This window comes from Eptatretus burgeri, chromosome 11 (assembly GCF_056783735.1).
Source record: "Eptatretus burgeri isolate ZD-2024b chromosome 11, Ebu_testis_v1, whole genome shotgun sequence".
In the NCBI taxonomy this organism is placed as follows: domain Eukaryota; kingdom Metazoa; phylum Chordata; class Myxini; order Myxiniformes; family Myxinidae; genus Eptatretus; species Eptatretus burgeri.
This window is the reverse complement of record NC_140971.1, coordinates 75,554,719-75,578,461: the sequence shown is the minus strand read 5'-3', so window position 1 is coordinate 75,578,461 and position 23,743 is coordinate 75,554,719. Positions and strand designations below refer to the sequence as shown.

General features: G+C 46.9%; 1 protein-coding gene across 1 annotated transcript in view; it reads left to right on the top strand.

The window, feature by feature from the left end:
- LOC147017409 (protein FAM8A1-like) overlaps positions 1 to 23,743 on the top strand; it is a 50,064-nt gene that overhangs the window by 366 nt on the left and 25,955 nt on the right. Inside the window, exons 2-4 of the mRNA XM_085847039.1 lie at positions 12,670 to 12,790; positions 19,981 to 20,104; positions 20,983 to 21,122. Of these exons, the coding sequence (XP_085703165.1) occupies positions 12,670 to 12,790; positions 19,981 to 20,104; positions 20,983 to 21,122 (385 nt within the window). The remainder of the gene's footprint in view (positions 1 to 12,669; positions 12,791 to 19,980; positions 20,105 to 20,982; positions 21,123 to 23,743) is intronic.

Sequence of the window (23,743 nt, the reverse complement as noted above, 5' to 3'; positions counted from 1 at the left end):
CTCTTTATCTGAAATGATCGAGGCTCGTGGGTGAAGTTGGACGGTTAAGATTGTCAACCGATCAATGTCTTATTTAGCGTTCTTCATTTAGAATTACCTTTACAAAGAAAGGAGATGTGGTATGTGGAAAGTAGCTGTAACCGTTATTGATGAGGCTTCATGTTAGTGCGAGGACCTATTAGGAGATTCCCGATGTGGCTGAAACGTCTCACAGAGGTCGGGGACGCGTCGAGAGGTCAGGGGCATGTGTGTAGAGGTCGGGGCATGTGTGTAGAGGTCGGGGCATGTGTGTAGAGGTCGGGGCATGCGTGGAGAGGTCGGGGCATGCGTAGAGAGGTCAGGGGCATGTGTGGAGAGGTCAGGGGCATGTGTGGAGAGGTCAGGGGCATGTGTGGAGAGGTCGGGGGCATGTGTGGAGAGGTCAGGGGCATGTGTGGAGAGGTCGGGGGCATGTGTGGAGAGGTCAGGGGCATGTGTGGAGAGGTCAGGGGCATGTGTGGAGAGGTCGGGGGCATGTGTGGAGAGGTCGGGGGCATGTGTGGAGAGGTCAGGGGCATGTGTGGAGAGCTCGGGGCATGTGTGGAGAGCTCGGGGCATGTGTGGAGAGGTCAGGGCCATGTGTGGAGAGGTCAGGGGCATGTGCGTAGAGGTCGGGGCATGTGTGGAGAGGTCAGGGCCATGTGTGGAGAGGTCGGGGGCATGTGTGGAGAGGTCAGGGGCATGTGTGGAGAGGTCGGGGGCATGTGTGGAGAGGTCGGGGGCATGTGTGGAGAGGTCGGGGCATGTGTGGAGAGGTCGGGGGCATGTGTGGAGAGCTCGGGGGCATGTGTGGAGCGGTCGGGGGCATGCGTGGAGAGGTCGGGGGCATGTGTGGAGAGGTCGGGGGCATGTGTGGAGAGGTCGGGGGCATGTGTGGAGAGGTCGGGGCATGTGTGGAGAGGTCGGGGCATGTGTGGAGAGGTCAGGGGCATGTGTGGAGAGGTCAGGGGCATGTGTGGAGAGGTCGGGGGGATGTGTGGAGAGGTCAGGGGCATGTGTGGAGAGGTCAGGGGCATGTGTGGAGAGATCGGGGCATGTGTGGAGAGGTCGGGGCATGTGTGTAGAGGTCGGGGGCATGTGTGGAGAGGTCAGGGGCATGTGTGGAGAGGTCAGGGGAATGTGTGGAGAGGTCAGGGGCATGTGTGGAGAGGTCGGGGCCATGTGTGGAGAGGTCGGGGCCATGTGTGGAGAGGTCCGGGGCATGTGTGGAGAGGTCGGGGGCATGCGTGGAGAGGTCGGGGGCATGCGTGGAGAGGTCGGGGGCATGCGTGGAGAGGTCGGGGGCATGTGTCGAGAGGTCGGGGACGCGTCGAGAGGTCGGGGGCATGTGTGGAGAGGTCGGGGGCATGCGTCGAGAGGTTCGGGGGAATGCGTCGAGAGGTCGGGGGCATGCGTCGAGAGGTCGGGGGCATGCGTCGAGAGGTCGGGGGCATGCGTCGAGAGGTCGGGGGCATGCGTCGAGAGGTCGGGGGCATGCGTCGAGAGGTCGGGGGCATGCGTCGAGAGGTCGGGGGCATGCGTCGAGAGGTCGGGGGCATGCGTCGAGAGGTCGGGGGCATGCGTCGAGAGGTCGGGGGCATGCGTCGAGAGGTCGGGGGCATGCGTCGAGAGGTCGGGGGCATGCGTCGAGAGGTCGGGGGCATGCGTCGAGAGGTCGGGGGCATGCGTCGAGAGGTCGGGGGCATGCGTCGAGAGGTCGGGGGCATGCGTCGAGAGGTCGGGGGCATGCGTCGAGAGGTCGGGGGCATGCGTCGAGAGGTCGGGGGCATGCGTCGAGAGGTCGGGGGCATGCGTCGAGAGGTCGGTGGCATGCGTCGAGAGGTCGGTGGCATGCGTCGAGAGGTCAGTGGCATGCGTCGAGAGGTCAGAGACATGCGTCGAGAGGTCAGAGACATGCGTCGAGAGGTCAGGGGCATGTGCGAGGACCAAGATCCTTGACGTCAGCGATTTAAGAGGGAATCTTATAATTGTTTGGCTTTCAAATTTATCGGCACTATGGGGGAAATATTGGGTGGTATTGGGGTTTAATTGGTCAGGTAGCGACGTCTAATACACATTGAGATGTTTGCAGCTCTTGGCAATGGGAATTTGTCTGAAATTGAGATGGTTTTCTTCAAATGCTTTAAAACATCTGGAAGGAGGGAGCGAGGTGGGTGCTTCTGGGAAAGGCTGTTGAGCATTCCATTGTACAAGTGCTTTTGTGCCAATTCTCATCCTGGTGCATCAGTGTTGTGCAGTTAAAGTAATGCAAGATGAGAGACATTTGTCTCAATAAATCGAAGGTTCTTGTCCCCCTCCCCCCTCCCCTCCTACAAGGTCTGAGACATTATGAGCCCCGATCAACCGACCGATCATCTGTCCATGTACATTTGTGTACGCGATATTTTAAAAAAACCGTTCAACATTTAGCTTTCATATTACAGATGTCTATTCCTCATGACATTATCTCAACATGATTGGATCACGGCTGTGATTGGCTGAATTATGTTACCATGGCAACCGTCTCAGTAACTTGGCTTGCGTACGTGATATCTCAAAAACCATTGAAGATTTAGCTTTCAGATTGCACAGATCTATTCCTCAAACCACCCAAAAGGCAAGGGACCTACTGTAGTATCAGCTCCTTGTTTAAAGTTTTTTTTTTAATCAATGTAAAGTATTTATCACTGGGTGAAATTGCCCAAAGGTACAATCCTTTATTATTTGTTTTTAAAGAAAACTTGAACACAGGAAAAGGCGATTTGTCCTATCATGCTTCTTTAGTGATCCAAAGCTAAAATGTATCAAATACAGGACAATGACTTGAGGAGACATCAATGTAACGTTTACATTATTCTTCCTCTTCTTGTGTTCCTCCACTGAGTTCCATGTGTAAGATTTAGCTTTCATGCACGATATAAGATGCACGAAGCACGAAGCAGGGCGATGCAATTGATTCACCTTGTCTGTCTGTCTCTAGACGTCCGTCAATGATCGAGCAACTACTTAATTTCAATTGAATTCTACATTTTGAACAGTAGAACACAAATCGGAACACTAACCTGCAGTTTCGCAGTACTTTGGCTCTGAATTTAGTAAATTGTACGGATTCTCATCCTGAGTGTGCATGTACATTCACGGTAGAGCAATTGTTTTTGTCTGTCTGTCTGCCTGTCTGGCAATGAAACAAGATTGATCATGAAGGACACGAATAACAGGCATATGAAGAACGAACTGAACGTGTGAAATAAGGTGGTGTAAAAGACGATGCATCAACGGCGGGAAACTTCTGAAAAAAGTTGTTTTTTTTCTTCAGCCTTTGAAATCTTTATTTTATTTCAATTGAATAATAATACATCTGAACACTGGAGAACACGAACAACCTTCTTGGCACTTCCAAAAACTTCCAGTTTAGCAGTACTTGGAGAACATATTTTGCCATTTTACGCCATCTCGACCGATCAAACAAACTTGCGGCTCGTATGAAATAGAGCTCGTGCTGGGAAATGTAAAGCCAGAGTTGAAAAGACCCTCCCCATGTACTTTGCAAGTGTGTTTCCTCTGCGTGTGGTAATGCTCGGTTCCCATTGTCGTGCGATCCATTACGAATGCCACGATTGGCCATTCGTAGCTGATCATGGAATTTCTCTGAAAGCTGTTCCCACTATCACGATGTGCGGCACAATTGAAATCGTGGTCTCACAGAGCGTGGTGTTTGTCTTGTCTAAGATCGATCCTGATCACCACGATTAGGAAGCACGATTAGATGCGATCTGTCGCGCTTTGTTACGATGCAATACGATGATCCCGATTGACAATTGATCGTGTTGATCGTAGAAAAATTTTGAACCGTTCAAAAATTTTCTACGATTAACACGATTTCCACGACTGACCTCAAGATCTGATAAGATCTGATGGGATCACCACGATTAGTCCACGATTAAGACCATGATTTCAATCGTGCCGCGCATCGTAATAGTGGGAACCTAGCATAAGGTGTTCTGTGAACTCTCTGGTCGGTTATCCCCATGCTGAAAAAAAAAAGTTTGGTGTAGAAATTCACCAAACTTGGTGGTTCTGATCACCATATCGCAAGAAGATGCGAGAGCAGTATCGTTTTTGGCTCCATCCCCTCGGGCTCTTGGGTGGGGTCAAATGGTCGAATACCAAAAAATTTCAATTGCAGTGCATTTTTGAACATTTCAATGAAACTTTGTATATGTAATCAACATTGGGGGATGCATGAAATATCGAATGATTCGTGTTAGATTTGACCCCCGGTTCATGACCCGGGGTCATGATCTAAATACGAGAAATCACAAGGGTCAAAACAGAAATAATTTTTGAACTCAAAATTAGATGTTAGCTCATTCCTGGTTGGACCTCTTCCCATCTTTCAACTTTGCTTTAGGTGGGAAGCATGGGGATTTGCGATGGCATGCCATTGACTTCACTCTAGTTATTAGTTTTGAGTCCAAGCTCTGCGTCATATGCTCTTCATAGATTTTCATTTATAATTTATTTGTCATGTCTACCACTTTGTCATGACCTTCCGGAGTATCGGTTACTAAACGATCAGCAGAAAACCATTTGTGTGATGGCCGCCTTTTCACAACTCTTCATTATAGTGTCACATTTAACCCTTGTCCTGTGCATGACTTTCCAGGATGAAAACCTCATGCTCCCTGATGAGGTTCAGTTACATCAGTGGTATGAAGCGGTTCATGAGTCGCACGAATAACTTGCAAAGATAGCATGGAAGTGAGATGTGACAGACGTTCTTTGCCACCGTTGGTTTTTACTCTGCATCGGGAGTGTGAACACGCACTCGTCACCATATTCTTGGTATCTTCTTCAGCTTCAGACATGTGTTGAACATTTTTAATAACCAGGTGTGGGTTGCAGGCCCAAAGTGTTTAATTTGTTCACTTGTGTTATGTTGACCTCCTGCAAAGCTTCCCCATTACTTGCTTCCTTGATGGATGACTGTGTTGAATTATTCATGAAGAATGGCTTTCGGTGTTTTGGTGTAGTTTGATTATTATCCATTTGAAGTCTTGCCTGTTTGCTTGCAGTTGTAGTGCTATTCCCATTCAGTAGCAGCTGATACGTATTCACTTGACAAGCTTAATAGTTTTGTGGAAATGTGATTTGGGAGCGGTTATGGGAGTAATATAGCCTCTTTATGCCATGAGTACATGTTTAGTGTAAGAGTACGGTATCTACATGAAAACATGAGGTCAGAAAACCGAAGTTCATTCAGATGATACTTGTGTCCCCCCCCCGCCCCCCCCCCCCGCATGTGCCGAAGTCTCCTCTTTCCTCCCCTCCCTTCCCATTCTTAACCCATTGAATCATTCCTTTGTCATGGGTCTGTGTTTTTCCTTATGATGAACTGTTGGCCCAGCTCTGCAAGCCATATCCCAGGACGACCCTGGCCCACCTCGCAGTTGCACACTAGGATAAAGACCGCCATGGCTTATCGGCGGTGGTGGGCATTTTGTGGCGAGAGTCAATGATCGCACAGTCGTGGGATGAGTGAATGTGGAGGGGGCGGAGCACTTGGCCGAAAGGGGCAGAATGTAGCTCTCTCAGGGAGTTTGGGACACAGTTGGGGAAAGGCTTTTTTTTGTATACATTGTCGAGGCTCATTTAAGAACAAACACACATAAACTCATAACAAGGGGAGCAGAAAACTAGAGGGGTAAGAGAGGGAAAGAAAAAAGTGGAGAACACACATGAGATCTGTGGAAGGAAGAGGGATGGGGGTGGGGTACACAGGGTAAACAAGATGGACACGTCAGGAAGGAAAGCAGGGACTTTCAGGAAGGAAAGCAAGGAATTTGAAGGAGGTGGATAAGTGGGGGTAGAAAAGATTATGGTTTTGGATGGGGGAAGATGAGACATGGTGGTGAACAGCTGTTTTGAAGACCTGGAGGGAAGAGTGGGAGTTTATTCCAAAGGTGGGGAAAAAAGAGGAATGAAAGAGTGAAGGTGAGCAGTGATTCTTGATTTTGGTAGTTTCACCAGAAGGGGTTGCTAGTGGATCTTGAGCGCCCTGCAGAAATATTGGGGGGGGGGGGGAGGGGAGACATATCTCAGACAAAGCAGGTGGGGGGGGGTGAGGCCAGATAGGAGACGGTAGAAGACAGAAAGACCCAAAGACTCAGCCTCATCACAGGAGATACCAATGATCCAAAATGCCTTGGTTTTCACAGCATGAAGCTGAGAAAGGTGAGAGGCGTGAGTACCAGCCCAGACGGGAGAGCAGTACTGCAATCTAGCTGCGGACGAAAGCTTTGCATGTGGTCAGGTGTGCCAAGGAAGGACTTTGCATGATGGAGGATGCCCAGTCAGAGACTGGCTTTGGAGGCCAGCTTGGAAATGTGGCTTTCCCAGGAAAGATCATGACAGATTTTAGCTTTGGTGGTTCAGTTCTGGGTCCATTTCGGCAGAAGAGCTTGATACAGTCAGGCGGCACTGAAGAAAGACTTCCTGCAAAGTCAGCCCCAGAGACAATGGCACTTTTTAAAGCACATGTATGTGAGGAGGCCAAGGGTCCTGGAGGTGATGCTATTGAACCTGTACTTTCTCACCATGAGCTCTGCCATGATTAGCTCCCCTGAGCGTTTAGGGTGAGGACCTTTCATGGACCTTCTGAACGACCTCATACAGTACAGGCATCGTGTGGGATTCAGGGTTTTCTTTCTCTTCTTCATTATCTTGTCATTCCTTATGTGTCTTAATATCTGTCTTATGAATGAATAAGGTAAACGATAAACACGATAAGCCGACTGTGATATCGTGGACATGAGGTATATCATCATGACTTGTATAAAAACATTATTGTGATAAGTGTTTTCCCTGTTATCCCGTTCTTCCCTCATTATTTATTCAACCTGTTTCACCTTCGAAGTATTGGTCCAGTACATGGCTTCGATAATTTGGTAATTATAACAACGGCATGAGTAAAATTTGGGTTGAATCCTTGATGGGAGATCCCATAGAACCCGCGATGCGGTTGCTCAGGTTTGTTCGGCCCTGGAATCCTGAATATACAGGGAAGCTATCACAGTAACATATCCTCATTAGAGTTTTCTGTATGTCAAAAACTGAAGCAAAGATCTCTCCGACTTTCCCAGTGGACAGTGTTTAGTCTTAAGCTACTCAACTGCATCCGTTGCTGAAATTTATTCCAACAATCCGTCGCTAAATTGGGGATTGTGAGAGTGGTAGATTTGATCCCCATAACTGCCCTGTGGTCCACCGTAAGAATATTGTAGCCCAGACTTTCTTCTTATTACGTGCTACGTCAGTCGACTCGATTCGAGATTGCCATGATTTCCTGCGCTCCTCTGAGAGAGATATAGTCGATTCTTTGCCCTCTTTATTAATATTGTTATGGTTATGGGGTACATGGAGGAATTTCATAGCAAAGGTGGGATTGTATAGTGTAGCATGGTCTGTGGATGAGCAGGAAACATCTCGATGTAAATTAAGTAGGGAATACGGTCAGCTTAAGATTCTTACGCGTCATCATCCGGGGGATGGTGCTGTGTTAATTACGTATGGTTTAAGACTAATTTCTCCCAGTATGTGATTGTGACCTTTTCCGATGTTTTTTATTGATAAGACCAGCAATAAAAGAATTACGTTCTTAAAACAACACCACCAGCAGAGCCGCATGCTCCGAGCAGGTAAAAATCCTGCCTTCTCGGCTTCTTGTCAAGTCACGCCCAAGGATTATGATTGGTCGGTGGACGTCAGAAGGTTCGGGAGAGAAGAGACTGAGGAGATGGCGGTTGGAAGAGAAGGGCATTACGGTTGCTTCTCCTTGACACGATGAAGAAGGCTGCGCGATTCTTCGTGTTCGTGCTGTGTGAATTTGTTCACGTGCTGGAGCAAGATGCTAGCCATTTCTGTTTGTACAAAACGAGTCGCAAAGTTGTACGTTTATGAGAGAGAGAGAGAGAGAAGAATAGGAGCACGTCTCAACAAATTCAGCGTTATCCCATTGTGTGTTCAAGGAGGAAGGTGAGCCATCGTTGTGAGCAGACCTGGTGTTAAGAGAGGAGCGTGGTCAGCATATTCGTTCGTGAGAAGAAGCTGCACGGTGGTTGGTGAGCCCTCGCGTTGAATACCGCCTCACAAATTACCTCATGTACGTGACCGCAGAGAGCGGCTGGGTGCCATTTTTGGTGTTGTTTCCCGTGCAGGACGCTGCAGTTTGATCGCTAAGTTCCTAGAACATCATCGTTGGACAAAGCTGAGTGCCAGAATAAAGGGAGGATTTTATTTTATTTTATCTTTCCTACTTACTGTTAACAGCCAACCTCAAATTTGGGATTCAGTTCCCAACAACCTTGAACTAAATGCTGCAGAAATCAGGAAAATGACCAAATACCAGGATCTGAAAAATGAGGTCAATAGGACTTGAAGAATGAAGAAAGCTGAAATTGTACCAATGATGGTTGGAGTGACAGGAATGATAAAGAAAACCCTTAATGAGTACTTAAAAATTATTCCAGAAAATATCACTACAAATGAGCTACAAGTGGAGGCTGTCAAGAGGTTCAGTGAAGATTCTGAAAAGAGCCCTTGGAACGAGGCTATGAGAACGAAGTTTCACAGTTTGGTTCATGAATCACGATCCTTTACCGAAAAAGGAGGTGGAGATTTTGAGTTCTGGGAGAAAGGACCCAGCCTATCAGTGAGATACAAAATGTAAAGTATTCAGCTTGGCAGAGATGTGCACTCCACCGAGTGCCGTTCTCGTTTTAAATGTGTTTTCTGGATCCAGATCTTCACCAAAATCGACTCATCACACACCCAGCCTCTCCACCAAATTTTGTCTGAATCCGTCCACAACTTTTTTGAGATATCCTGTTCACAGACAAACAAACACAGACAAACAGACAGATGGGTGAAAGCATAAGGTAGCGGAGGTAACAACAGGATAAATAGCATCCCAGGATTAAAGTATGAAATGAGGGGGGTAGGGGGTGGGGGTTATTTTCATTGAGCGTCATGTAATATTTTAGGGGGTGTCTGTTGAAGCGTTATGGAGTGTTAGAGGGGTGTGGTGGGGTGGTGGGGGGGTGGAGGGTGTCAGATTTAGGCAAAAATTTGGCATTACGTAATTTTTGAATAATCCCAAAGGGCTTGGTCCAAAGTTGTGCGAGAGAGTAAGAATATCTCGTGTGGTCTTCCCCTTGTATGGAATCGACCCCGGGTCGGACAAGCCTGTCATGTGAAATGGTGGTCTCACAGAAAATGGCGACTGAGTGCTTCGTGAAGATAGGCCGTTACATCGGGCTCGGCGATTGGCTCCCCGGTGAGCTTTGACGCTTGCCTTGTGACATGTGGAGTGGTGTGGGTGTCATCCTCGCCCCCCCCCCCCCCAACAGACACTCCCAGGATGGGCCGGGTTGGCTGCTATGGTTGGTGTGGGCTGCTGTGATTGACTGTGAAGAACACCTTCTGTGCCAACCGTGATTGGTTGTGCCCCGATGGAGGTGGGTTAACTATAAAACCCAAGGCGCTGGGCAAGGCCTTAAAGAAGACCCAAGGCCTTCACTAGGCTCGTTCTCCTCTTGACTCATGATGGAGCCCATCCTTGCCCTCGCACACCTGATTTGTGAAGAGCTCAGGCTGCACGCCAGTGGCTTGTCGTGCCACCTTACTGACTGCGGGGCCATATATGCAAGTTTTTTAATCTGGTTCATGTGAATGAGGTTCCTGTTAAGTCGTTATTTATTTATTTATTTATTTATTGTGAAAGTCTTTCATGTTGGATCTCTTGTGCTATTACAAACGTTTCCTACTTAGGAGTACATTTCTGCCTCGTCCCACATCTTGCCGTGCCGAGTGAAAACGTTTTGAATGTTGATAATTCTTGGGGGACTAAATACAGTTGTGTTAAATAATGTCAAGGAGCATTGGTGTGGTTATTGCGCCTAACCCGTAAACGCGGAGTAATTGTTCCACTCGGAATCATACTACCATACATCCCCATGATTACGTAAATCCCCATGATTACGTAAATCCCCGTAAAGCACCCCCATCATCTAGGATGAGATCATTGGAGAAAAGGAATGATTTTATGTCGACTGTGATGATAAATTCCATGACCTTGTTGATGATCAGAAGTAAGCTAATTTGTCTGGAATTAAGGGGTTCGGTTTTTGCTCCATTTTTATGTGATGCTGTGATGTTGGCTGATTTCGAAGCAAATGGATGATGACCTCGGGCAAATGACAAGGTGAAAAGGGAAGAGTGAGAGGAAGTGCAAGAGCAGCAGAGCAGGTTTTTAGGACAGGTTAGCTAATGTCGTCCGATCCAGTTGCAGTCAGAGCCGAGGTTTGTCAGAATCTTCTCCACATTCTCAGGTGCAAAAGACACAAAGTCCAGAAGCAGATGAGTACGACTGGGAAGGATGGCTACAGAGAGAACGGGATTGGGGACCCAAGATTTGGAAGCAAACACACAATTGAGGCATTTGTCCTTTTCACGAGTGGAGTCTGCTGTTTTGCCATTTTAAAAAAAAATTTCTTATTTTTTTTGTATACCTTGTCGAGGCTCGTATGAGAGCAAACACACAACGCACAGCAAGGGGGCATGAGACAAGAGGGGCGGGAGTGGGAGGGACAAAACAGTGAGGAACAGACACATTAGGAGATCTGTGGAAGGGAGAGGGATGGGACGGGGAACATGGGGAAGAGAAGATGGACATTACAGGGACTTTCAGGAAGGAAAGCAGGGGAATTGAAGGAAGTGGGCTTGAGTGGATTATCGGGGGTAGAAAAGATCGAGGATTTGGATGGGGGATGATAAGAGGTGGTGGTGAACAGCTGTTTTGAAAGCCTGGAGGGAAGAATGGGAAAGAATAGAGTGAGGGAGTTTATTCCAAGGGCGGGGAAAAAGAGGAATGAAAGAGTGAAGGTGAGCAGTGATTCGTGATTTTGGTAGTTTTACCAGAAGGGGGTTGTTGGCGGACCATGAGTGCCCTGTAGAAATGTGGTGGGGACAAATCGCAGAGAGAGCAGGGGGGCAAGGCTGTAGAGGAGACGGTAGAAGACAGAAAGACCACCGACCAACCTGCGGTGATTGAGTGAGAGGCCCAAAGACTCAGCTTCATTGCGGGAGATGCCGATGATCCTAAATGCCCTGGTTTCGACAGCGTGAAGCCGAGAAAGGTGGGAGGCAGGAGCACCAGCCCAGAGGGGAGAGCAGTACTCCATCAGGCTACGGACAAAAGCTTTGTAAGTGGTCAGGAGCTCAAGAGGGCCGAGGAAGGACTTTGCACGACGGAGGATTCCCAGTTGGCGACTGGCTTTGGAGGCGAGGTTGGAGATGTGACTTTCCCAGGAAAGGTCATGGCAGATAGTGAGACCCAGAAGCTTGAAAGAAAAGACTTCTTCCAGAGGATTGTTGAGAAAGTGGATGGAGGGGGGGGGGGCTCTAAACGGTCCTTTCGAAGAGACATAGTGAGAGTGTGAGATTTGTCTAGATTGAAAGATATGTTCCACGTGTTAGATCAGTTTGTGATTTTATTCAGATCTGCAGTGAGTGAAGAAGCTGCTGCTTGGAGAGAGAGAAGGGATGGAGAGGGAATATACACCAGAAATAGACTTAAAAAGGGGCCATCAGGTTTTCGAGGAGGGAGAGAAGTTTTAAAGTTCAACCTTGAGATTAGACAGATGTTTTCTGGCTCTCCTCATAGGAGACACATTTGTTGCAGGCTTTGTGGAATGATTTGAAGTTTCCTTCAGTTAGATTTGCCTTCCAGGAGGAGAATGCAAGTTGTTTCAGTGCATCTGTGTCACCACAGGATTCAGTGTACTATGGGTGCGAGGAAGGGTATGATAACTGAAAACGAGATGGGATTAATCTGTGCAGAAGGGAGAGCAGGTGTCTGTGGAAGAATTCCCAGGCTGAGTTCATAACGAGTGGTAGATATTGGAGACCAGTTTTAAATTGCGATTGCTGCTTGGAGTCCCTGCCAGTTTGCCTGAGTTAACTGCCAGACTCACCAGCGCTGAGGCTGTTCTCTGAGAATGGCAAGAGAGATGTTTACCTTCACAAGCACATGATCATATCAACCAATTGGGGCATAGGAAGAGCAAGATACATTGGCAGGGTTTGAAATTAGCTGATATAGCCATCAAGGACTGCTTTTAGCATGGTATGAGATTTGATAGGATTGGAGGGCCATTCAACAGCAACAACAATACCGTGACAAACAGAATAAATGGTGACAATAGCAAAGCTGTGGTGGTTTGGCGTCAAGCGTCACCCACGGGAATTCCTTGACATCATGTACTCTGGTGAAGCTTTGATAAAATTTTACTTTTGATTGGGCAAAACAGAATAAAACTAATAAAACTTGGAGTGTAAGTACATGTCATGTAGTTAAGCATAATTGGAAGACATTAATTATGACTATGAAGTTTGGTGACTGCATGAAGTGGTGAGAGATGAGATTAGAGAGAGACAGACACAGACACAGACACCATCCTTTTATTTATAGATAAAGAATATGGTTGGCACTTTGTCCAAGAGCAAGTAAGCACATACTCAAATTTATTTTGTCTTTCAGGATGAGTTGCTTTATTCGATCATTTACTTGCTTGATTATCTTGTTTTCTATAGGCTTGGAATTTGATGTGCCATCACTGTCTCTGAGGCTCCTGGCTGAGGCCGTAGACTTTCTCATCCTCTGCTGCTTTAAAGTTTCTATCACACTAGCTGTCCTCTACCGGAGTGGAATCAAGTGAGTTTGGCTGGGCATTCCTTCTTGTGTGTAGCTAAATAAATTGTATAATGTTTCTGTGCGCAAAGATCTGTGGGTGGCGTGGCAGGACAATGCACGTTGCTGCTTCAAAATGATGAATTTATAGAAACACCATTTTCTCATCACTGTAGTACTGTAGTTACAAAATTAACAAGCAAAAACCAAAGATGGAGTCATCAGGAGGAACCTGGATAGGATTTCCGTTTCAGCTGCTACTCCTCTACCCACAAACCCATCCAGGCACAGTCAAGTGAGTCTCAATCAAAAATAAAATAAAATAGAAAAGAACCCAGATCAACAAATTAAATAATTCTGGCTGCTAGACCAAGTGTCCGATCAGGTTGAAATTTTAAATATATTCCCTATCACCACTAAATCAGCATTGTGAAGTTTCACATCTATTGTTTCAGCTGTTCAAGAGAAAGAATATTTTAAAGATTTTTGCTCAATCCAATATGGCTGCCAGACCATGTGACATCAATTATTCATGAATACCCTGGTATTCCCAAGGCTTGTGGAACATTTGAGTGAAGTTTCCCCTTTGATCTGTTCAGCCGTTCTTTAGAAGAATTTTTTAAAATTGGTTTTAGGGTAAATTCAATATGGTTGCCAAACCATGTGACCAATGACATCAAATGTGTGAACCTTTTGTTCCTCATGGATAGGCGGTCATACGTCTAAAGTTTCGCCTCGATCTGTTCAGCCACTTCAGAGAAGAAGATTTTTGAAGGTTATAATATATATTTTTTAACAAAACAATATTGCTGCCAAATCACGTGACCGATGACATCATCAAAGTTTTTTTTTTCTGTCGACCATATTATCCCTAGATGACTTTCACAAATTTTCATATTGATCAGATGTTGCATTTTACAAATGCAATTATGACGTCATAACGAAGGTGCCAATGATGGCATCAAAAATCACATGTATTCCCCACGACGAGTACTTGCCATGTGCCAAGTGTCAATTTTTTCCTTGTTGTGGTTAGTCATACAGAGGTCCAAAGTTTTTCCATTTTTCCAACATGGCTGCCACACCACATGACCAATGAAGTCATAATCTACATTCTACATGAATAAAAGGGTGTGTGTGTGTGTGTGTGTGTGTGTGTGTGTGTGTGTGTGTGTGTGTGTGTGTGTGTGTGTGTGTGTGTGTGTGTGTGTGTGTGTGTGTGTGTGTGTGTGTGTGTGTGTGTGTGTGTGTGTGTGTGTGTGTGTGTGTGAGAGAGAGAGAGGGAGAGAGTCAGTGTGCGTCTCTCCGCCATCACTCCAAAGCCATAAAACGTAGCAGCCTGAAACTTTGTATGCATACTAAAAAAAACTCCAAGGAAGTGCGAGGGAAAATTTGGTGTTTGGGTTAATTAAAACACCCCTTTTGAAGATAATTAATGGCATTATTTAATTATATCCTTCATCAGGCTATCCTCCGCCACCTCGCTCTCTGGGGTCCTATGGCGTTTCCTTGGTAACCTCGCTGGGGTCAGAAGCCACCATGTTTTTGGCCTGCTCAACCATGCCTTGACTTGGAACAGGCCGCAATGATTTCTTAATGATCAAGTTTTTTTTCACTTTCCTCCCTCATATCGAATGCTTGTTCATCAGAGCTACGAATCGTTGTGTACATCGCTTTTAAGTATAATAGTTTTCAAATTAGGAGCTTGGAGTGATTTCATGCATTAAATGATACGATTTTCCACGATCTACTCTCACAGTATATCATCGAAATTTAAGTGTATCATCAAAATATTATTTCGCTTTTGAGGATCTGATATCATCTGGACTAAATAAGTGTCAAAATCTGTTAAATTTGATAATTTGAAGAAATAACCAGTCTTATAACTAAGCCGATATACCTGTTTACTTGAAATAAGCAAGGCTGTATTCCCTCCTCCATACATCCACAAGAAAATGTGAAATTTACAAAGCATTAAACTTATCTCCTTCTACTGTTTGGAGAATTATATTGAGTGAACAAAAAATTTAGGAACGTAACAAAATTAACTAGCTTCATTGAGCTGTATGATTTAATGCATTCACTCCTTGACCTCACTGAGTGAATGTCCCCAAAGGGACTGCCAATCCATAGCATCTGCCAGATCTGCGTCTGTATTTTCGGAGGTTTCTCGAGGTGTTCTGCAAGGAATCCAAGCAAATCTAGTAAAAAAGACGTTTTTATAAAAAAAAAAAGTTAGAACGTTTGCGTGGTCCCCGAGCCCCACATGACACTTGCACAGATGAGTAGGCAAAATGGTGGATTTTCTGCAATGTTTATTTCACAGGCGATTGAACTTTGCGATCTCTCCAGCGTTGTTCTGCATAAAGTTGCAATTCTTTTGTGGATAAAGTCATTTTGTGAATGAATTGATTTTATTTCTTTAACTACTGTGAGCACGGTGAAGATGGGCTATAAAGTTAAAGGGATACTTTATGCTATGCAGCGACAGCCTGGCCAACCGTTGCTTATCAACCATTTAATTGGAGTGCTTGCATGAGTGCTTCAGCCACTTGCTGGGCTGAGCACCCATTATCAATAGCAAAGAATAATGTTTGTAAACATATCGCTGAAACGTCTACATAAATGTAACATTGTTTTTCGGTGAAAGCTACTCAAGGTTTCTGGGTTGTTTACAGTAAGTACTTACTGTAGGGCTTGTAGCAAGGTATTATGTACACATTTAGGACACGGGGGACCAAAAAATGAAAGTCATTGTATGATTAAGTTTTGCATATCATTTGTTAGCCAACATCATGGGGATTCAGGATCTATTTGGGCAGAGCTTAATTTTTCCTCTTTCTATTGCTCTGACAGGTTCAAGGTCAAATAGACCCAAAGAGTATCAATTATCTGTATCAAGGAACCACTCGTATCATTCTAAAATTGGTCTGATGGCGTAGATATGTATTATACACTAATTGGAAACCACATATATGGAGAATATTTGGTTTACCTGATATTTGACCTTGAGCAAGGAGGTCAAGGTCATATGAAATTAACAAATTGATCAAATTGATCAGTGTTCATTCAGGTCATAAATATATATGCACATAAACTTAACCATAGAAATACATGCTGTGATGAACCAAACTAACATCTTAGGATTAAAAGTACAGATTTCTTAAAAACGTGATGTACTTCCAAACGACCTTTGATGTTCTGAAAACTGAACACAAACTGGCCTTTGGTATTGATTTTTATATCATAGGGCCATCTTGGTAAACTTATTCTATGGTTATAAAATCAAGCTTATAGCTACCAGTAATTTTGTAGCAGCTTGGTAAATGCAATTTGTTACGTACTTCCTAACATTTTTTACCCATTCATGGAAGTGAACCTAAAAACTGCTATGTAGTAATGATCCATGTTGAAACTTGCCATTTTATATCATCATTTTATGCAGAAGTAAATTGCTATTTAAGATGTTCTATCAGATGCATTTCAAATTTCTGGAATAAGACTTTGTAAGCTTCACTATGACTGGGGGAAATTTTGCAAAATCTGAGATTTTACACATTTGAAGGTGCCAAGATATGCAGAAGGTCATAAGAAATGTACTGTTTCGAGGAATTGTTCTATTCTTATGTATAATGATATGTATCAAACAAAAAATGCATTTTCAACCATTTTGGACAACATATACAATCATACATGTAACCCATTTTTAAAAAATGAGCTATAAAAATGTAAAAAAATAGCCTGTGTTTGGATAAAAAACATGCTTTGTAAGCAACTATATCCATAGGACCCATAGCAAAGTGTACATTTTCTGAAAGCACAGACACTTGGGCATTATATAACATTAAGATTGTTTATCTTATAAAAATTAGGTTCAATTTCTAAGCTTTCTCCTCATTTAGGACCACAGTGTACACGATACCATGCTATAAGCCGTAGTGGTAATCACACTGACTCCAACCTGCTGATTCCCAAAGAATTCCAGATATCAGCCAAGTGCGTGCGTGCTTGTGTTGTCCTTTAAGCATAACATCTTCTTTCTGCTAACTCCCCGTCTCTCTCCTCTCTCTCTCTCTCTCTCTCTCTCTCTCTCTCTCTCTCTCTCTCTCTCTCTCTCTCTCTCTCTCTTTTTCTCTCTACCTCTTTACTTCTCTACCTCTCTACCTCTCTACCTCTCTACCTCTCTACCTCTCTACCTCTCTACCTCTCTACCTCTCTACCTCTCTACCTCTCTCACCTCTCTCACCTCTCTCACCCTCTCTCACCCTCTCTCACCCTCTCTCACCCTCTCTCACCCTCTCTCACCCTCTCTCACCCTCTCTCACCCTCTCTCACCCTCTCTCACCCTCTCTCACCCTCTCTCACCCTCTCTCACCCTCTCTCACCCTCTCTCACCCTCTCCCCCCTCTCCCCCCTCTCCCCCTCTCCCCCCTCTCCCCCCTCTCCCCCCTCTCCCCCTCTCCCCCCTCTCCCCCTCTCCCCCTCTATCCCCCCTCTCTCCCCCTCTCTCCCCCTCTCTCTCTCTCTACCCCCTCCCAATACAGTGTGGAACCATCCTCCCACGTGTTCGTCACCGGATGCGTCCGGGCGGTGGTGTTCGTCACCGGACGCGTCCGGGCGGTGTTGTTGGTCACCGGACGCGTCCGGGCGGTGTTGTTCGTCACCGGACGCGTCCGGGCGGTGTTGTTCGTCACCGGACGCGTCCGGGCGGTGTTGTTCGTCACCGGACGCGTCCGGGCGGTGTTGTTCGTCACCGGACGCGTCCGGGCGGTGTTGTTCGTCACCGGACGCGTCCGGGCGGTGTTGTTCGTCACCGGACGCGTCCGGGCGGTGTTGTTCGTCACCGGACGCGTCCGGGCGGTGTTGTTCGTCACCGGACGCGTCCGGGCGGTGTTGTTCGTCACCGGACGCGTCCGGGCGGTGTTGTTCGTCACCGGACGCGTCCGGGCGGTGTTGTTCGTCACCGGACGCGTCCGGGCGGTGTTGTTCGTCACCGGACGCGTCCGGGCGGTGTTGTTCGTCACCGGACGCGTCCGGGCGGTGTTGTTCGTCACCGGACGCGTCCGGGCGGTGTTGTTCGTCACCGGACGCGTCCGGGCGGTGTTGTTCGTCACCGGACGCGTCCGGGCGGTGTTGTTCGTCACCGGACGCGTCCGGGCGGTGTTGTTCGTCACCGGACGCGTCCGGGCGGTGTTGTTCGTCACCGGACGCGTCCGGGCGGTGTTGTTCGTCACCGGACGCGTCCGGGCGGTGTTGTTCGTCACCAGACGCGTCTTGGCGGCGGTGTTCATCACCGGACGCGTCTTGGCGGCGGTGTTCGTCACCGGACGCGTCTTGGCGGCGATGTTCGTCACCGGACGCGTCTTGGCCGCGGTGTTGGTCACCGGACGCGTCTTGGCGGCGGTGTTGGTCACCGGACGCGTCTTGGCGGCGGTGTTGGTCACCGGACGCGTCTTGGCGGCGGTGTTCATCACCGGACGCGTCTTGGCGGCGGTGTTCGTCACCGGACGCGTCTTGGCGGCGATGTTCGTCACCGGACGCGTCTTGGCCGCGGTGTTGGTCACCGGACGCGTCTTGGCGGCGGTGTTGGTCACCGGACGCGTCTTGGCGGCGGTGTTGGTCACCGGACGCGTCTTGGCGGCGGTGTTCGTCACCGGACGCGTCTTGGCGGCGGTGTTCGTCACCGGACGCGTCTTGGCGGCGATGTCCGTCACCGGACGCGTCTTGGCCGCGGTGTTGGTCACCGGACGCGTCTTGGCGGCGGTGTTGGTCACCGGACGCGTCTTGGCGGCGGTGTTGGTCACCGGACGTGTCTTGGCGGCGGTGTTCGTCACCGGACGCGTCTTGGCAGTGTTGATGTCTGGACAAGAATTTGTCTCTGGACTTGTCCGGCCAGGAGTTTGTCTCCAGAAGGGAGTTTGTCTCTGGGCCGTGTTTATTGTATGAATGGTAGAAAATGGATTTCAGACATTATTTTGTTTCCATCTTCACTGTTGTATGCCAGAATCATTTTCATGACATGGTATGAATCGTAATTAACGCTTCACCACACATCTGCCTTCCCTTCCTCTCACCTCACACTGTCTTCCCTTCCCCCACCCCCTCACTCCCCCCTCCCTCCTTTCTCTTTTCCCCTCCTCCTCTTCACTTTCCCCACTCTCTCTCCCCCACCCCTCTCCCCCTCTTTTTCTCCCTCCCCCTCTTTTTCTCCCTCCCCCCTTTAGTATTACCATCAGCGAAGCAACGGGTGGTGTTTGCTAGTTATCAATAAAACATTCTGCATGAGTAGTCACTCCTATGGTCAAAATTTCATTTCAAACTGAGAAGCGGTTGTGGAGAAAAACATTAAAATACTGTGCGGACAAACGGATAGATCGACAGACACTGACAGACAGACAAACAAACGGACTTAATTGCAATACCTTCTCCTTCGGCGAGGGTAAATATTATGATATTTGTTTATGAAACCCATTTACAAATGCCCATGGGTTGTAATTTTGCGGTGTATATTCATTTATTTTAGATCCACATGCCATCTTCCATGCTCACATTATTGTTGTTGTTTATTGCCCTGGTGTGTACTGCACGAACAAGCCCGCAGCACGGAGATTGATCTTATTGTTGCTTGTATTCATGAGTCTGTAGTTCCATTGTGTTTTGATTGGTCAAGGTCTCTTTCAATCAGTCTTTCTGTGTAAGGAATTGAATACAGTGGTTTAATCTTCGTTTTTACTGAAAGTTTTGTGGACCTACAAATCTTTACTTAAGAGCTGAGCATTGCCTTGAGCTTTGCTTGAATGGAAAACGGCAGCGGAAGTACAATATAAACTTTAAATTTTTACTATTTCGTAATTACATTTCCACAAGAAAGTCGGCTACATTAATTGTGGGTTTAAATTGTACGATTGGCTCTTTGTGCACCAACTGCTCAAAGTTTTAATTTCATTTGGCTCTTCTGCACACAAAGGTTGCCAAACCCTGTTCTTGTCTCTCTACGATGACCTTTCAGATAAAAAAATTTTTTTATACCAATTTACCTTTTTATAAATCTATTTTGGTTTTTTAAAGTTAAATTCGTCCAAAAAGACCATCTCCCTTAATTAAATTACATTTCATATTTTACCGTAAACTTTACAGGCATTGATATCTCTTGCATGTTTGTTGTTGTACCGAAGGAAGAATTTTAGCTGAGAGTTGTCTTTTTCTTTCCACAGAGATCCAGCTAATTTTGCCATTCATTTAATGATTGAGGACATCGGCGATGAAACGACCATGGAGGACTTGCAGCGAATGTTATTGATTGCTCTGGTCTATCGGCTCTTTGTTTGCTTCTATGAGGTCAGTGATGCTGTGTCAATCTGGGACTTTGCAAATGAGGTTGCAATTGTTGTTTGAATTGTTATGTCATTATTAAAGTTTTTATCATTCCATTCCACTTTAGGTCAGCGGACCCTGAGCATGAAATTCGAAGGGGGTCAGATGCAAGTCATATTCAGAAGGGGACCTTGAGAGTGTGATGAGTCGGGGAGGGTGGGGCATTTCGGCATGAATGGGTTCTTCCTGGCCTCCAGATATGCGTTGCTCACTGATTTCAAGACCGTAAGCCAAAATGGGAGATGACAGAGCAGGTCCCAAGCAGTTTACAAAGAAATTAACTTTATTCAGGGATTATACATATTTTCAGGAGGTTATGGCTTCACAAGGGCAGAGTGATGATCAATAGGGCAGGAAACATTTAAGAGGTGGATGGAGGAATGTTAGGGGGGATGGTGTGGGGGTGAAATGTTCCTCTGATTGATTCTCATTAGGAGTCTGGGGTTAACCTTTATGGATCAGGACAGCAAGTATATGATGTCAATGTGGAATGGAATCTGAAGATGAAAGTTGAAATAAAAAAAACTTCCTCCCAACTTCTTTTTAATCTTGGCAACTCTCAAGCCCTGCATAAATTAACCATAGTTTAATCAGTCAAATTGTTTCCACTTTACTGGGTTGCTTCATTTGTCTGTTTTCTAACTGTGTCCGAGCATGTTTACCAAAGTTATCCTCAAATTGAAAATTTTTGGGGGGAAAAGATAGGTGCACAGCACTAAACAATTCAGCCAGCTCCATTCTATTGAAAATTGTCTGTGACACAGCCCAAAGTTATGGCTGGTGATGCATGACCAAGTATACTTGAGATGACTGCCAAGTTTGACAACACAACTTTCTTTCAGACGGTGTGCATCTGGGGTGTGGGTGGAGCAACGCCAGGGAAGTTTGTCCTGGGATTACGAGTGTTGAGCTGTGACAGTTGTGTGAGCGTACATGCAGATCGTGTGCTGCTGCAACGGCCAACAAACGTGGGATTCATTGCGTGAGTATGGCATCATGCTCTCTTTAGCAATGGCTCATTAAGCACTGACGTTTTCTTGGAGCCAGGGACTTTTGCAGCATTAAGGCATTCAGAGAAAACTCAATATTGAAAGTATATATTGGACAAAATATGTTTGACTTATTCATGTTTTGTGATTGCAACAATAAGTGATATGAAAAAATTGTCTATATCAAATTTGACGTTCTAAATATTATAATTATTATCATGCACCATGACTTTTGCATCAGTTTTGCATCAACAGAGCATCAGTTTTGCCAAAGCGGTTTCTTTGATACTCACCTGAAGAGGTAGGAATGTGCAATTTAGCCAGGGTGCTGACGATTACTTGCCTACTCGTCACGAAAGACGTTGTTGGATCTTTGACATCCGTTAATGCTCGTAAACGGTCCACCCAGTATAACGTCCATCTGAGGAACTCCTCAAACATTGATGATTGAAACATTGATGAATCACCCTGCCTGCAAAAACATCAGCAGGGTAACAGTTTATAATTGGGTCAGGATTCAAACCCAGGCAAGACAGCTCAGAGGTGGGTGCGCATACCTCTCAGCTCGCCTGCAAGCCCCGTTATGAATACTAGTGCGGGCCCGTAGGTGGGGGCCCATAGGTGCAGCTTCGTTCCTTCGCTCTCGTAAACGACGGCTGGATTGGGGCATTGTTTAAATTAGATCGGACCAACTGTATCATAAATGGCCATAACTTGGGAAACACCTCGGAAACATACTCAGGTCCCCAGCGTCAATTGTGACGTCATATCAAACGAAGAAGAAGAATTGTGACGCCCCCTCTCTACCCCCCTCTCCCCCTAGTCTCGCCCCTCCTCTCTCCCCCCTTCTCTCTCCCCCTCCTCTCTCCCCCTCCTCTCTCACCCCCACTCTCACCCCCACTCTCACCCCCTCCCGTCCTCCTCTCTCACCCCTAGTCTCGCCCCTCCTCTCTCGCCCCCTCTCTCCCCCCTCCTCTCTCGCATCTCTCTCTCGCCCCCACTCTCACCCCCTCTCCCGTCCCCCTCTCTCGCTACCTCCGCTCTCCCCCTCTCCTGAATTGTGACGCCCCTCTCTCTCCCTCCTCTCTCTCCCTCCCTCTCTCTCTCCCTCTCTCCCTCTCTCTCCCTCCCCTCTCTCTCCCTCCCCTCTCTCTCCCTCCCCTCTCTCTCCTCCCCTCTCTCTCCCTCCCCTCTCTCTCCCTCCCCTCTCTCTCCCTCCCCTCTCTCTCCCTCCCCTCTCTCCCTCCCCTCTCTCTCCCTCCCTCTCTCTCCCTCCCTCTCTCTCCCTCCCCTCTCTCTCCCTCCCTCTCTCTCCCTCCCTCTCTCTCCCTCCCCTCTCTCTCCCTCCCTCTCTCTCCCTCCCTCTCTCTCTCCCTCCCTCTCTCTCCCTCCCTCTCTCTCCCTCCCCTCTCTCTCCCTCCCTCTCTCTCCCTCCCTCTCTCTCCCTCCCCTCTCTCTCCCTCCCTCTCTCTCCCTCCCCTCTCTCCCCTCCCCTCTCTCCCCTCCCCTCTCTCTCCCTCCCCTCTCTCCCTCCCCTCTCTCCCCCCTCTCTCCCCCCTCCTCTCTCCCCCTCCTCTCTCTCCCCCTCCTCTCTCGCCCCTCCTCTCTCGCCCCTCCTCTCTCGCCCCTCCTCTCTCGCCCCTCCTCTCTCGCCCCTCCTCTCTCGCCCCTCCTCTCTCGCCCCTCCTCTCTCCCTCCCCTCTCTCCCTCCCCTTTCTCGCCCCTCTCTCGCCCCCTCTCGCGCCCCCCTCCTCTCTCCCCCCTCCTCTCTCGCCCCTCTCTCTGCAATGTATTCACAAATGTCTACCAAGCACAACAATTACTTCAAACCTTGGGGAAAAAACAACTTTCAAACCCTTGGGAAACAGCTGTTTCCCTTGGGAAAATTCAAACCTTGGGATTAATTAATAGTTTGAACAATTAATTCAAAAAATTGGGAAAAACAGCTTTCAAACCTTGGGAAACACTTGGGAAACAGCTGAAACAGATGAAGAACGATATCAAACCTTGAAAAGGCACATACTCAGGTCCCCAGCGTCGATTGTGACATCATACCAAACGAAGAAGAAGAAGAATTGTGATGTCATTTGTGACATCAAAGAAGAAGAAGAAAAAAAAAATAAACATTAATTGTGATGTCATTCGTGATGTCATAGCACCGTGTCCTGTCATTGGTTGACAGAAGTTATTGGTTGACAGACATTAGTCATTGTATCACGTTATTCTTTTTATTACTGCCAATTATTGTGCTATTATTATTATTAATATGCTGTTATCATTAGTCTGAGATATCTTTGGGGAAAAATGGCATGATAAGGTGGAACGACACTTCAGCTGCGATATATACACCTTTCCAACACTGAAAAAGCAATAAAATGGCCGTAACTTTGGAACCGCTCGTCCGATTGATATCAAACCTTGAAAATGCACATCCGCAGGTCCCTGGCAATATTCGTGACAAGTTTCAATCAGATCGGACTGGTGGTTGTCGAGAAACGGCGGTCGCAGACAGACAGACACACACACACACACACAGATTGCTGGAATTATAGATAGACTAGTACGTGCCCATAAAAAAAAAATTATAAATAAATATTCAAACCGCGAGCAAGAA